Source organism: Poromitra crassiceps (genome assembly GCF_964638095.1).
Source record: "Poromitra crassiceps genome assembly, chromosome: 8".
Classification (NCBI taxonomy): domain Eukaryota; kingdom Metazoa; phylum Chordata; class Actinopteri; order Beryciformes; family Melamphaidae; genus Poromitra; species Poromitra crassiceps.
Window position 1 is genome coordinate 48,762,820 of NC_139629.1, and position 16,312 is coordinate 48,779,131.

Consider the following 16,312-nt stretch of genomic DNA (forward strand, 5'->3'; position numbering starts at 1 on the left):
GCACCAGAGTTTTAGCACAGGTTTAAGCAACCACCACCCAAGCTGAACGTCCTGATTGTACTTGAAGGAAGCCTCACTTTCATGTGATCGAGAGACATAGAGAGACAGTGAGAGAGAGCGAGACTAAGAGTTCGCCCAAAATCCCACTGCAAAAAGTTTGACCTGTCTGGTTTTTAAAATGTTACATTTCAGCTGTTGTGTGTGCGTGCCCCCCCCCCCCCCCCCCCCCCCCCCAGCTTTATGTTGATTGACAGCTGAAATGTAACATTTTAACATTTAACATTTTGGGTTCGATCCTCAGTCAGTTTTGATTGTCGACAGCCAGAGGAAAGAATCATTTAAAGCCCTGAGAAAACCTCATTCAATCAGTCTGACTTGGTGGCACAGAGGGTAGGCTTGCTGCCCGGCAATATTAAGACCTCAGCCACTTTTGCGGTCGTGGGTTCGAGCCTCAGTCAGTTTTGAATGGTGACAGGCAGAGGGAAGAGACAAGAGCGCCCGGAGAAGAGCTGTGAGTGTGAAGGGTAGCTGGTGTGGTGGTGTGAAGGAATAATACACACAGACACTGGGGCCAGAGGTTGTGGGTTCTAATCCCGTTCAGCTGGCACTGCCTGGATCTAAGGGGGGGGATGTTCTCCCCCCCTGACCTCTGCAGAGACATGAGCTGAGGGTTATGAGACAGAAAACCACAGAGAGATGAAATTCTACTGACATCGGAAGTACATTTTGTCTGTTGTCTTTTTGCCTGGTTGCTGCCAGGCATAAAAATAACGTTTTGAAAAACTGCTCTAGACTCAGTATATGACATGTCTGGATCTCTTTGCAGTCTGTCCACAGTGTCCATTTCTGTGGATCTGTAGGAGGCGCTGTGTCGCTCTGTGTATCTTTGGTGGCACGTTTTTAGTGAGTCCCTTGTGTCAAAGGGACTGTATGTCTATGTTGATGGATGCAATGGATTGACACAGTGCAGTCAGTGTGTGTGTGGAAAATGTTGTAGCCCAATCCATTAAAAAAAGCCAAACTGGTTGACTTTTAGATGGAGCACAGGTAAATGTAATCTGCTAGTGGACTTCATCAGCCAGTCAAATTTGTACAGACTGCTTCAAAAAGTTGATTCAGTGTACAGAGGAATAAGTGCTACAGTATCACAAGTTTTATGTCGTCAACATTGCAAATGGTCATGCATGTTTTGGTTTTCTTTGTTTTAAGACTTCATGTTTTAAAGCTCTTATATGGCAATTTCATACTTTTATTTATTTTATCTACCGTTTTCTTTTCACTGTTTTAACTATTTGCCTTTTATTCTGTATATTCTTGCTTTGCTTATCCCTTGTCATTTTATTGTAGTTCTTATCTCATTTTTTATGTCAAGTACCTTGTTTGAAAAAGTGCCAGATTAAAAAAAAAATCCTTGCCTTGTGATCAATGTAATTTTCTATTATTCTATTTTACAAATAGGAATTTTTTCAGCCATATTTGTGATCAAATATTTTTTTATTAGCACTTAACAGGTAGCCACAGAAAGGCTGAATCCAAATGTCCACAATGTGAATGGTGGCTTTGTTCACTGCTCCGTAAACCTATGCCATACTGTAACTGCCCTCTTCTGGCCAGCCGGGGTGTTGCATTTGGTTTCATGACCCAGTGTTGGATGTTGGGACTTGGGACCACTGGTTGGGACAAACAGGAATGCAAAGAGGGGCTTTGAGATTGCCTGGGACAGGTAACGACCTTGGAATCTGCCCACCCCAGAGTTGAGTTGACAATTCAGTCCATCAGGCTACAGTAGCTTTGATAAGGTTCTCCAAAAGAATTGCATGCTTTTAAAGGAATATGGTTCACCTTGATGAGTAATCCAGAATTAGATATGCCATTGCAAACAGTTGGGGGTTTTCAATCTCAAATCTTGTCTGTTGGATTGGTCAAACTAAAGGTTCAATGATACCGTTGTAAGTGCCATGCAACAAACCAGTAATTTGCCCTAGTATTTGTTCAGGAAAAGTCTCACACATTGAAGCTAATAACTCAATATAAGGCCGACACTAGATTTCCCTGGCTATGTATCATGGCTCAATGTGAGAGAAAGGAGATAGAGTTCAAGTCCAACTTAATAAATAAAATATCCATTCAATAAATGCATATCAATACAGGAAGATGGGCTCAATGTTGTAATTAAGGCTTTAATTACAAATACATTGATATTGAATCTAGAATTGACAAATCAAACTTTTAAAAGGTGACAGAATGCTTCACTGAATTCTCAAATTATTTAGCAAAGTTTATTGAGAACCTTCATACAAAAATCAAATTGTGGTTGGGAACAAGTGTTATTTATAAAGTAATAATTCCTCATTTGTTGAAAATATGCTTGGCGTTTTTAAGGCCTACTAACCCGACAATTTCTGTAACTCAATGCGATTCTTTATAAATCTAATAAAAATGTTGATGCAAACAAGCAAAAATAAAGACTGCTACAGTGGCAGACAGTAATGATATTTAAAAACATACAGAACTGTAGATACCTGCAAATTAGTTCTCAGTGGTAGTTTACAGCACAAACCCACAAAGAATTCAAAATACAACTCGGAACTGACCAATTCTCACTAGTAGATAAACCGAGGCAGTTGTTTTATTCACAACCAACTAACTTCAATTCATCTGTTTTAATGGGATTTCAATGTATGTATGCAAACCAATGTATGTACATTCACTTATGAATAAGCATCTCTCCGGTGGCCCTATCGACGAGCTGGCATTAATAGCTGCTTCGCTGTTACTGAATCGGGGAAAAGGTTGTGGTAGGTCGGTAAGGGAACGTAGGCAGCCGTTATCATTTTGCCTAGGAGAGAAGGAATAAGAAGTCATTTGGACCTGGAAAAAACACATCCACACTGCATACTACAACCTGCAAGCAAATATTTTACACAATTTCCCAAATTATAACTTGATGCAATAAATGTACAAAATGCATACCTGCAAACCAGCGTCCATGAAGTGCATTTACTGTAGCCATCGCTGCTGGTATTGAGGGGCATTTCACATACACATTACCCTGCGTGACACACAAAGGATAGGGGTGAATTATATTTTCTCACTTCATGTTTCTATTACAAGGCGAGGAAGCTGGTTTTCTTTAGATAACCTCAGACCAGTGCATGTAACACACAGCAGTTTGTATGCCACAACTCACTTGAGTGGAGTTCTTGTCGACGTAAATGTGGACAATTCCTCCGTGCTTGTTGCACTCTTCAATAACATCGTCTTGGATGTCAACAGCCCAGCCAGCATCATTTTCCCTGGATAAACATGTTTTGTTAGAAATCCAATTGCTTCAACAACAAAAACTCCATGGAACAAATAAAGCTTTGTTAAAACGACCAAAAAGAATGAGGATGTCCTTACGATTGTGGGTTGAACAGGTTGGACAGCTGAAGGCAGTGTGTGGCCAGCGGTTGCGATGGGAGGTTCATGGCCTGGTTCGCAGTGGTGGCCGAAGCTGCCGAAAAAACAACAATTATCAGATGGTGAATTTTCTACAACAGCCATGAAGGCTGCTTCAGAAAATTCAAAATGTTCAACATCTAGAATCTCACCTGTGGCTGAAAGGTTTCCAAAGGGGATGGATCCACTCATCTGCAGTGCCTGCTGCGCAGCAGGAGGAATCTTCAGACCAGTTCCTATGCAGATAAGAGAAAACAAGGTTAACCACAAGCTTTCATTTAACAGAATATCACTGAATTTGACATTTTAAAAATATAATCCTTATACTGATGGACATCTCAGCGACACTGGCAAAGAATAAAGTTGATTTGTTTTGGGGATTCGGCATATAGCCCTACTGCTGACAGAAAAACGTTGCAGTTAGTTCATAAAATAGTGACGCAATTGTGAAGCATGTTGTAACTAACCCTCCGCTAGTCTAGCCATAAGCTGTAGACGGCCTGTGGTGCCGAGGTCGATGCCGGTCCTCTCCAGCTCGTCGTTGTCCAGGAAAGAGCTGGCCGTCGATGCATCTGTGCGCTCTGTAACGTGCCCCACCTTCATGGGCCGCCCAGCCAGCTCAAAGCCGTTCAGCTGCTCCAAGGCCTTTTTTGCACACTCTGCATCTGCAAACTTCACAACACATTGCCACATTAACAACAAAAGCACAGGAAAAGATATAGCTAGCAGTACCCCACACACATTTAACAGATATAGCTAGCAGTACCCCACACACATTTAACAGACATAGCTAGCAGTACCCCACACACATTTAACAGATATAGCTAGCAGTACCCCACACACATTTAACAGATATAGCTAGCAGTACCCCACACAGATTTAACAGGTGGTAGCTAGCAGTACCCCACACACATTTAACAGATATAGCTAGCAGTACCCCCCACAGATTTAACAGGTGGTAGCTAGCAGTACCCCACACATTTAACAGACATAGCTAGCAGTACCCCACACACATTTAACAGACATAGCTAGCAGTACACCACACATTCAACAGGCGGTTATGATTACCGATATGAAGCCATATCCTTTGGATCGTCCAGTTTCACTGTCCATCATGAGCTGTATGCCCTCGATCTATGGGGACAAAACGGTAGAGGATTATAATATTAATGCATTTTGTAAGTGGTCCTAAGATTTCTCCAAGTCCAACTTCTACTTTTGCGTTTCAAACTTTTGAACACTCACCCTTCCAAAAGGCTCAAAGATCCCTCGCAGCATATCCTCAGTAATGTTAAAGTGCAGCGAGCCCACATAGAGCCGCATGGGTCCAGCACTCCCCTTCTGCAGGTTGTTGGCTTGGGCTGCAGCTCGGTTTTTCTCTGCCTGCAATTAGACAGAAAAATATTAGAGTATGTTATTGACTCACTATATCTACCCTTATGAAAAAGAAACATCACAGAAACACTAACAACTACAGGTGCAGTCCTCCCAAGTTCAACGCAAACCCGGTTGAAATTAGTTTGTTTGAAAACCGTTTAAAATGATGGCATTAGCCAACATGATTGCCCTTGTATTCTGGTCTTCTTTGGTCATTTACAAAAACTCCAAGACAAATGAGTGAGTCCAAGGTCCAGCAGAGCTTTAGGTGCCATCAGACTTGTCATGTGTTCTGCCAGCAGTGCTCGCCGAGGCAACTGAGGGAGAGCTGAAGCCGTCTATCCAAACTATCCTGGACTATCCTCTGTTGCTTTCCTGTCAGGACAAATCTACACATCATCTTGGATGTCCTGTACATTATGCCGGTCAATTAAATAATCACGGTGATTATTAAACTGTGGTCTTTACAAAACATGCTTGCAAATCAGGTTGGGTTGATATAATCCACTAATAAATTACCATCAAGCACTCAAGACACCCACCTGAGAGGCCTGGACAATGATGGGCACTCCCAACAGCCTCTGGCCAGTCAGACCGATAGCCAGTGGGACAGAACTAGCCTCCTGAAATTCTATGTAGGCAATGCCCTTTGACCTCCTGGAGTTTCTGTCTGAGATCATTCTCACATCTCGTACCTAGAAAGAAAAACAGCGACAAGTTAAAAGGGTTATTTTTAGGTTTGATGGAATATAATAATTGTGATAAACAAGTTTTGCAAATCAACTCACTCTTCCCACAGCGGAGAAGAAATCTTCCAGGTCTCGAGCTCTGATTCTTGCAGCAAGTTGCATACAGAAAACTGTGCGGGCATCCCTCTCCTCTGGTGTTAGATTGTCAAGTGGTTGTCTACAAGTAAATGAGACTAATTAGAAAGGCTTGTAGACACACTGGGGGGGGGGGAAGGGACAGGTTAATAAACGAAAGGTAAAACGGACAATGTTTATGGTACCGTTCATCACAGGTAGGAGGCGGAGCCAAACCGTAGTAAAGTGAATGATCATCTCACCTGATTGGACTCTTCTTTTTGAAGGGGCTGCGGCTTCTGGAACGTTGTTGTTGTTGTTGTTGTTTCCGGCTAAAAGAAAAAGAAAAACCACTTTACTTCATACAAAAGGCCAAAAGATCTTTTACATGCTAAATGTGAGAAAGATTTACTAGCAGCCACTACAATGTGTCCTGCTGAAGTGCGACAATGAAGCCGTACTGCATTAAGCATTAACGACTAAAGTGTCAATCTGAACTCTAAGCCTCCTTACATCTGGGAGGTCCTGTCTGTCTGCAGGATATCATACAAAGTTATCAACACATTTGCACAAAACCTTGTAGAAAAGTAGATCATGGGCCAACTTACAACTGATTAAGTTTCCGTGCCCACTGGCCAAAAAGGGGCATGGCATTGAGCGTGACCAATCACAAAACGGCCCCTAACCTCCAAATGGATTCAGTTAACACCATGAAACTTTGTAGAAAGGATGGCGGAGCTATGCACTCTGCCGAGTGCCTCTTTTTCCGCCAATTCATTTCTTCCCAGCGTTAGAAATACAATTGTTTAAGACATGGCCTTCCCCCCCCTCCCTTTTTTGGTGAAGAATATAAATCCATTCTCTAAATCAAAATGAGTACAAGCGGGCATAGGCGGTTAAACTCATGGTTTACAGGTAGGCTGTCAACAAGACCAAGCTACCCATCCACTATAGCCCTTTTCCCACATGCATACCGGAAAATTACCTGTAAGTCAATATCGGACATTTCCCTTCACACTTCGGCTCGCGCATGTGGGAATCTATCAGCGAATTTTCCTGTATGTTGGGGGGGCGGGGGGAGGGGGGAGCTTATTTGGGGGGTCGGCAAAACTCGAAATAAGTTCGCTTGTCAGTTGTCACACAATAAATCACACTCGTTTGACTTAAGAGCAGCGTCAAGCCGCCAGCGTAATCAACACAGCCGATTTCCCCCTCCTCTCTCTGCTCGAGAGCAGCAGCCACGGACAGACACAGCGAATGACACAGCAAATGCACAAGCGAAATGTGGAAGTAGTTTGCTTTGATGTGCGCGAATGATTAGTTGATGCACTTTGAAGAAGTTGGGATCCGTGTCTGAGAGAAATAGTTGCTGGTTCGATGTTTATCCGTTCACCTGCGTCGCGTTGAAGCACTTTTTACAGACTGGCTTTGTTTGATGTGTCCGGGGTTGCCTTCGGAAATCAGCAAGCTGACATACTGCTCTTATTAGGCTATCACAAGATCATTTCGCCAGTTTGCTTTAATGTGCGCGAATGATTAGATTATGCCCGCTGGAACATTAAGCAACGTGTGTAGGCTACTCCTCGCCCATGATTGAAGGACCGCTGTCGCGGAAAATGACTGGAACCGTTTCCACTTGCGTCTCCTTAAGAGCATACCGCTCTTCTGACTGGGTCGAAACTGGTGAAATGTCGGGGACGACGGGGTCGCGCTTATACCGGCACGGCGCCTTTCTCACATGCAGGCATTAGACCACGTACCGGTCATTTTGCGGTACAAAGCGCATGTGGGAAAAGGGCTTATGTAAAGTCAAAGTATTTCACAAATAGGCCATGCAATTTTGTGGGCTTGCCTATATAAAATACCAACATTAGTTGATATTCAACTATACATCGTTTCATTTTCATTGCATCCTACAATCTGATTTTCACAGTAAATAATTCCAATGACGTTACAAGAATGTAGTAACCGTTTTTGTTCTCATGGCCTTTATGGTCAAGTCCATGATATTGTATTGGACTGACAATGATATCTGTGCATCCCCTCATAACGTTCGGATATATCCAGAGAACTTTGCCAAAAGCAAATGTCCTTCTAGGCCAAATTTATTTTTTCTTTTAATTGTAGTAGCCAATTTCCCACGTCTTAAGAGGTCGTGGCTCCACCCCGTCTGCTGATGTGGGGAGGGTGTACTGTAGACTCTCACACCACCCTGTCTGCTGATGTGGGGAGGGTGTACTGTAGACTCTCACATGCCTCCTAAGATACATGTGGAGTCGCCAGCCTCTTCTTTTCACCTGAAAGTGTAGAGTTTCACTGTAGCGCGTACCAAGGAACAGGTTATTCCCCCCAGCCCCCCCCCCCCCCCAATGAAGAGGCGACCCGACCGAGCAGAGGAGGGGCTAGTGCAGCAATCGGGACACACAGCCTTGTCCGACTTCAGCCCCACAGACGTGGCCAATTGTGTCTGTAATGACGCCGGACCAAGCCGGTGGTTAACGGGGGCACGAACCTGCGGTAATACCATTTGTACTGCTATGTAATACTACTCGATTCTGGGATTAACGTAAAAATTCTGACCTTAATCTCAGAATTCTGCAGACTTTAAATCTCAGAATTCTAATGTTAAACTCGGGAATTCTGACTTTATTCTCAGAATCCTAACTCAGAACTGAAATAAATGTTTCACATGTGGCCCTCTTCAGTAGTTTTAAATTGTGTGGTGAAAAAAAGAAAGAAATCAAAAAGTAATCAGGCAGGTTTGGGCACCACGACACTAGACTGATAAGAAATATGCCAAAAATAAATAAGCGCCTATTAAGTTGAAGTGGTCACATACAAGGGGCTCCTGCGTGCTTTGTACCGCCCAGGACGTTCCCGGCTTCGGGAGCGGTGGCGCTCCGGGCGCTCCGGGCGCTCCTTGCTGCGGCTTCGTTTCTTTTCCCGGCTCCTGCTTCTCCTCTTGCCCTTCTTTCTCTCCTTGCTTTTGCTTCTTTTCTTAGGGCCTGGGCTCCGGCTCCTCTTTTTCCTGGAATATGACACAACACTACTATCGACATACAAAGCCAGCAATCTAAAATACATCAATGAATGAATGAATGGCCATCTGCAGGGTTCCCACATATTTTCATGGATACAATTTCAGAACTTTTCCATTCGTTTAAGGATCCATAATAGAATTAACTAGGGATGCACGATATGGATTTTTTCAACCGATACGATAACCGATAAATATCTGCTTCTCCTGCCGATAACCGATAATTATTAGGGGTGGGAGAAAAAATCGATTCACCTAAGTATCGCGATTTTTAATGTCACGATTTTTTGAATCGATCTTTTATTCCAGAATCGATAATCGCAAAAGCAAAAAAAAAAAAAAAAAATTTTTTTTTTTTTTGTGCCCGCAGTCAGGCCACTCACTGAACAGCAGGCCAGGCGCCGCCTACTGGTTTACTAGTGGTTTTATTACTTTATTAGTTAGTCTGAAGTAATAATTACACTTCAGGGTTAAAGTGGGTGCATCTTTGGGCTTCAAACGTCGGCCCATATCGGCCTGGCCTGCTTGGTATCTAATGCCCGGCCTGAATTATGATCCCAGTCCGCCCCTGTTTTTAACTATATCGCCCAGCCCTACTCATGATATATAATATACAGTCTCTAGTGTATGATTCAACTTTTCCCATGTTCTAATCTAGTGTAAAAAGCAAACAAACTGAAAAAAGAAAAGAAAAAAAGAAACAAAAATCGCAATAAATCGTAATATCGAATCGCAATAATCGTAGAATCGCAATACTTAAGAATCGCAATATATATCGAATCGGCACCCAAGTATCGTGATAGTATCGAATCGGGAGATAAGTGAATCGGCACAGCCCTAATAATTATTATAATAAAAATAGATATATATATATTTTTTTTTTTAGTTTTTAACCTGTATTTTATGCACACCTGGGGTTAAAAAAGGGTTAGGGTAGATGTATGGATGTAGTGAGCATAGCTCTGACCTAACCAAATCTAACTGACATCACTGTGAACGCAAAACAAAGAAAACTTCTGATACAATATGATTGTTTTAATAAAGTGTATCACTCAATTATAATCAATACAAAAATAAAGGCTTTTATAGAACGGAAAGCCAAGCTGCTTAGTCTGCAGATAAAACACAATGACAAAAGGCATAGTAATTTACTCTTATTGTCATGTTACTGATCTGTTCAAATTTTGCATTGGTTCCAGTTCTCAGTGAATTGTAGCCTGGGCCCAATGAATGGGGCAGGAACTATAAACCATCTGTGTCGTTTCACTTTTTACTGAAAAATGCTGCCACCAGATTAAAGAAAAGACACTATGTGATGTTGACTGACTGATGCTTATGTAACGCTAGCCTAATGTGCGCGACTGCGCCTTTGTTTTCATTATTGGCTCCGTTAGATGGCTCTGTCCAGCAGCTAATGCTAACTAGCGCGGTTAGCGAGTGGGTTTTTGGAGTTAAATGCACAATCCCTGGATGTTTTCATTTCGGGTATAGGGGTTTCCATTAGTTTACGCCAGCTCTGTGTATTAAGTGCTTTTGCGGGCTGTTGGATCACAAGCCACAGACTGTAAGTGTCAGTTTGTCTGCCAAGCGGACGAGCCTGCAGGGTAGGCCGTGCTACGAGCTAATGCTAACAAAACTCACTAAAAATATATATATATATCCGCTGCATCATCGCCAGCTTTGGTTTAACGTAATGCCAGCTTAGAGGTTTCCCCTCCTCTCCGAACCTGTGTGGGACATGGATTGCAAATTACAGTAGCTTTCTGATCATTCTGAAACTGAAAAACAACAACACACTGGCAGCAGCCATGTTTGCGTCACAGCTGTGATGTCACGAGTGTGCAACAACAAAAGCTCAGCGTCCGAGGAAAAAAATAAAGCATGATTATTATCGGATAATTTATCGGAAAAAGGCCATTATCGGACTAATAAATAATAACGCAAAATGGCCATATCGGCCGATAATTTATCGGCCCGATAATTATCGTGCATCCCTAGAATAAACATGTAATGTCAGGCGGTGACTGAATCAATACCAGAAATGATCACTACATTGGACAAACAGGACACACCTCTTTATATTATTGGATTTTAGTGCTTAAGAGTCACTGCATCACATTACGTGAAAGCTACTGAAATAAAGCAAGAATTTTCCATAAAAATATATATATAAAATACAAGCAGTCAAATCGACACATAAGCTACGTTAGGGGAACAGCTACAGAACATGAATTTGCCATTATCCGTGGAATGTTAGCCACCGAAGATTACTGTAACAATTCATTACACACACACAACAAAATTCCATGACTTTTCCAAATCCTTCGAGCATTTTACCAATTGCATGACTTTTCCAGGCCTGGAAAACAAGATTTTGAATTTCTGTGACTTTTCTAGGTTTTCCATGCCCGTGGGAACCCTGCATCTGAGCTCCGTTACTGTAAGCCCATTAGATATTGAAAACTTACTTCCTGCTGTGTTCATCATGTCCGTTTGCATGAGAGGACCTGATCTCATCCTAAGCAAGGTTGATAGAAGAACATCATGAGGACGTAGATGAGACATTTCAAGTCGTCATGGTAAAGAGGGTGTGGGGGTGAGACAAGAGAAAATGCAAAATACATTTAATTATAATAATATTTCCAACTTCCTACTGTCATTTCTGGACAGTGTCCTTGCACAACCCCAATAGTTTCCCATCCCACTCCAGATCTCAGTTTTTAACACAAGCTTGCTCAGTACTCAATGCAACAAAGCAAAGTTAAGGGAAAGTGTCAAACAGTTTAGCATAGTTCAGGAAGCTTTCACAATACTTTGGTCATCTCCACCACCCTTCCCCTTCTAATAAGTCGTACCAATGCCACTATCTGAGCCTAAGCGCCATGAGGCCACGCATGGCCCACAGCCACTAAAAGAGATCCTGTGTGGTTGTTGTCAGTCCAGTGATCTTCACCCAGTTTGGTTCTTGGACTGTAAGAGCTCGATGCCACCTCTGTCACACATCTCGCCCTGAAGCAAACAGGGATTCACACTGCTTAGTAATATTGACGCCCAAAAAGAAAACAAAAAAGAAATCCAGTAGTTCAGCCACATGTTAAACTACCTATGTCTTTTGATGTAATCCTTTTAGCCTTTTCATTCAAGAAGGAAACGATATACTATTGAAAAGTTGAGTTAACAATAATACATAGATACTAGATAGTCATATCTACTTTACCGTCAGCCTAGAATTATATCAATATCTCTGGTGTCGTGTAGCATGCAAATTCAAGATGCTGATTCACAATCTGACAGTAATCACAGTTGACTATGGCAAAGAGGCAGTATTCATATTTCAGAGCGAAAATAATTACTCGTTCATCTGTACCTGGCCAAAAGATATTGACATGGCTCTCATGTCTGCACAATAAAGCTTAAATTGCTATGACTACATATTAAGCATATTGTTCAGCGACTATAATGTTTGTAATTGTAACGCCGTGATCATTCAAAATAAATTGGATTTTGTATACCTTACTCAATCTTGTACATTAAATCAAGGAACATAACATTATAACTTATGTTGATATGGGGAAAAGAGCAATTTGGTGTTGGGTAAGTTTGTGTTTCGAGCCACACTTTGTACAGCATTTTTCCATTTCTAAACAGGGTTTTTACTTGTTTTAAAAGGACCATACATTTAGAAATGGTGACGCCATGCAGATTGTAAATCTGAATACTGCCTGCTTTGCAAGACAGGTAAACTGGGCTCATCATCCATTGGCATTCACCTTGTTGCAACTGAACAGGGATTGCTCTAAGTGGAATCTCTTTTAGTCCTAAGGGAACCACAGTACATCAGTATATTTGCGCAATAACTACCTTCCTTTTTTTCACAGTTCACAGTGGAATCAAAGATGAATTCATGGGAGTAGAGGTGAGATATCATTAGGCAAGTCTATAAAGAGAGATAGATGGGGATTTATTGATAATTCTGTATTGCGTTGGAAATACTCATACCACACAACATTCAAATATGCTCGGTAACAACTTAACAGCAAATTGGTCTCAAGACTAAAAAGTAATACAGGAAATAGGCCTCGTCGCTGTAACTTGAAACCCACCTTTCTATATGGAGCCTCCAGCATGGCCTCAACGTCAAAATCGTCTGCCATGGTCCTGCGAAAAGGAACAATAATGGCATCGATAAGGTTAATGTTACAGTAACGTTAACTTATTAGCAGATCGCGTTAGCTCGGGACGCGGTGTTTCTTAACGTGTTTGCCAAACATCCTCCAACATCTGCCGAGTTAACAGTCGATCGTCGCTGCCGCCAGGCATCCAATGGTGCAGAATCTAAAAATAGTAACGTTAAAATTGTACAGTAAACTACTAGCTAACGTAAACGCAGCTAATCCTAACGTTACACTGACTCAGGAAAACAGGAAGACATTTTAAGGTTAACAATGTGTCGGCCTTTGCTAACAGGATCACGGGCAGCTTCGTCCGCATAACACGTCTCAGTGACTTGTTTACACCCAACCAATTATATTTAACGAAATGGCCTTGGCCAATAATAACAAACATGTCGAAAAAGTGCAGCTGAATTATAGCAAAATCGTGCTACAGCAGTTCGACGTAACGTTGAGGTTAGCCGCGGTAGCGAAATTATCGCTAGCATGTCCGCCAGCAACGTTAGCACAGCATTTTCGGGGTGGCGAGCTAACGTTAGCTTAATTAGCAAACATTACATTTAGCAAACATTACCTTTTGGAAATGATAAAAATGTGTGTAAAAGTCAAAAATATCTGAAATTACGCGGTCGAAGATACCAGCCTCGTCGTCTTCTTTATAACAGATCGCACAAAACTAATTTAAATCCACCATTTGCTAATGTGTGTAAAGTTGCTTGCTTCTTGGTAGCTAGCCGTAGCAGGTCGTGGCCTGGCTGGTTTCGGAATGCTCAAGGGACAGTAGCCCTCAACTCTGTCTTACAGACGAGGGGCGGAGCCAAGGGTCGTGAGAAGATAAAAATATGTTGATGAAATTGCTAGTAATCATTCCTCCTCCTCTTCCTCCTCCTCCTCCTCCTCAGAGTTTTTATTTTATTTAGATTTTGGGGGATGGGAGGGGGATGCAAAATTCATGGCGGTCATTAGTAGTAGAGCATCAATCCCCTTTTCAAACAAATTAAATGCTTAGTTATTGTAGAGTAGGCATACCGGTAGTTTGCATAGCAAGTTTGATTAGATTTTATTTTATTTGACGGTTACACATTGAAATACAGTGTACTAAACAAAGCACAGACACGGATCTCAAAGAATAACATCAAGGATAAAGCACAATAAAGTCAAGACTTATTTCCATTGTGGTCCTTGGTCTAAAACAGGTAGGCTAGATAAAAAAACAACAACAGCAACAACAATATAAACATAAAATAGTTACCAGGTTATTTGTACCATGCAGCTAAAGTTAGCATTGTAATGTTATAGCCAGAGCGGTTAATGGCAGTGAGCTGTTATACTGTAGTTATAAACACACTGAATTCCATTTGATGTCTCCAGGTCAAAATGCAGTTCTTCAAAAATAATTTGCATTGTGGATATAGTCTTTTTATGTGAATAACATTTTGGGTGAAGCAAGATTAGCTATATTTCAAGAAAAGTGGCAGCAGTGTAGTAACACTAACCTAATAACCATAAAAGCAGAAATAATTGACCAAAATCTCGAAATAAATATACAGTAGGCCTATGTACCCTAATGAGAAAAGGAGCAACATATTGATGGTTAAAACGGAATAATGACATCACAACAAGTCGAATCCTAATTGTAATTTAAAATAAGTTATTCCTCTAAATCTGGCTTCAAATGGCCAACTTTTAGAAATAGCGAAATTGACCAATTGATAGATAGACCAATCAATCAATCAATCAATCAATCAATCAATCAATCAATCAATCTATCAATCAATCAATCAATCAATCAATCAATCAATCAATCAATCGTGAGTGGATTCAGCACACTTTATCTGGGCAGATTGATTGATTCATTGCATGGGAACCACTGCTCAAAAAGGCCCTTCAAAAGGGCCTTCTCAATCTCATCCGGTTCCTTCAAGCGCCGCCCGCCCCGTCGTCTGTCAGACAGCGTTGAGGGCATAGAGAACACTGGTAGCCTACGCTTTGAGCATTCGAAATGGCGTTCTTCCACGCGAGAACATCATCAGTTTATTTATGCCATGGTTTATGTTGGTCAGTCCGTGTAACAACAGCTCTGTGCCGCCATCTAGTGAAAAAAGAAGTGCCTAACCCAGGTTTATGAATTATGCATTCATTCTAACCATTGATTGTAATATTCTAACCAAACGACAATAGTTTTATGACATTTTAGTTTATTGCTCCCTCTATGGCTTGTTGTTATCACACATAAAAAGCCAACTGCACATTCTTTAGAAATACTTTATTTCACAACACAAACTTGGGAAATGGAAAATAGCATTTCTGTTTACTTTTATGTTCATATCTAGGGCAATTACCTTTACGGTAATTACTTTTAGGTAATGTCACTTTTATTACTTTTGAAGCATTTTCTGAAAATTGCATTAAAAATGCATTTACACTTCAAAAGTCATAGTGGTCCTCGTTTGTGAAGATTATCCGGCTCAACACAAATTTCCACTTCCATAAACTTTTGTTAACCACAGACCTTATTTCATGCATTTAACAGAAATCCCCATTCTAAAATCCCATAGAGACAGTCCACATGTCTGGGAACGCCCACAAAATGTTAAACGGCTGGCGCGCGAGTGGGGTAAAACCGCCCATATATCTCATGGGCTGACTCACCAAAAGACGGTGCTGTGGCTCTAAACTACATGTTTGGGGGTTCTAGAGCAGAACACAAGACGTCTGCTCAGATGTGCGTTTACTGCGGTGGTTAAATCCCTGATCGTGTCTGCCTGGGCTGGGCTATCAGCTAAATTCTAACTTTGCTGAATGGATAGAACGGGGGTTTTTACCCCACCCTGACCACGCCCCCAGCCAGGCTGAGCCAGCTAAACCAGCATCTATGACGAGACGTGGCCTCAACCTATAGCCTTTTCCCCTTACGAACCAACATGGCAACGATTTGCTACTTTCCATTAATTCCTGCAGTAGGCTACTCTATTATTGGCTACAAATGTACAGCAGGAATGAGTCGGAAGTAGCAAATTGCCATCATGTTGGTTCGGGGAAATGCTATGGGATTTTAGAATGGGGATTTGGGTTAAACAGACAGAGCGCAGTGCCAAATTTCGTGCAATTCGTCCGATCGACTTCAAACTTGGCAGGTGTGCTGCTGGGAACTCGCCGGAGTGCAGTGCTGAATTTCGTGCAATTTGGACACACACATAGTCATAGCGCCACCTATTGGCAACACTAAAAGTGGTTTATCTCGAGAACCATTTGTCTGACTTCAAACTTGAGGGGTGCACTGCTGGGAACCCGAGAAAGTGCAGTGTTGAATTTTGTGCAATTCCACCAATCAGTGGGGGTGAAGAGTGGGAGAGCATGATGTTTGAATGGGGGGAAGGGGATGGAGGGGAACGGGCACTGCACTAGTGGTAATAATTGTAGCACATTGTCAAAGTGGGGGTGAATTATGTTATTTGTAAGAAATGTACATGTAATTCAGT

General features: G+C 41.8%; 1 protein-coding gene across 1 annotated transcript; it reads right to left on the reverse strand.

The window, feature by feature from the left end:
* Positions 1-1,693: 1,693 nt before the first annotated feature.
* LOC310780424 (RNA-binding protein 39-like) lies at positions 1,694-13,580 on the reverse strand. Its single transcript, XM_083640998.1, has 15 exons — positions 13,405-13,580; positions 12,762-12,816; positions 11,127-11,176; positions 8,461-8,649; positions 5,885-5,953; positions 5,607-5,724; positions 5,361-5,513; positions 4,687-4,824; positions 4,510-4,575; positions 3,909-4,113; positions 3,594-3,677; positions 3,403-3,496; positions 3,191-3,296; positions 2,974-3,052; positions 1,694-2,839 (listed from the first exon to the last, which is right to left on the reverse strand). Exons 2-15 carry the CDS (start codon positions 12,810-12,812, stop codon positions 2,739-2,741), a joined length of 1,503 nt encoding a protein of 500 aa, XP_083497124.1. The 5' UTR covers positions 12,813-12,816; positions 13,405-13,580; the 3' UTR covers positions 1,694-2,738.
* Positions 13,581-16,312: the final 2,732 nt, after the last annotated feature.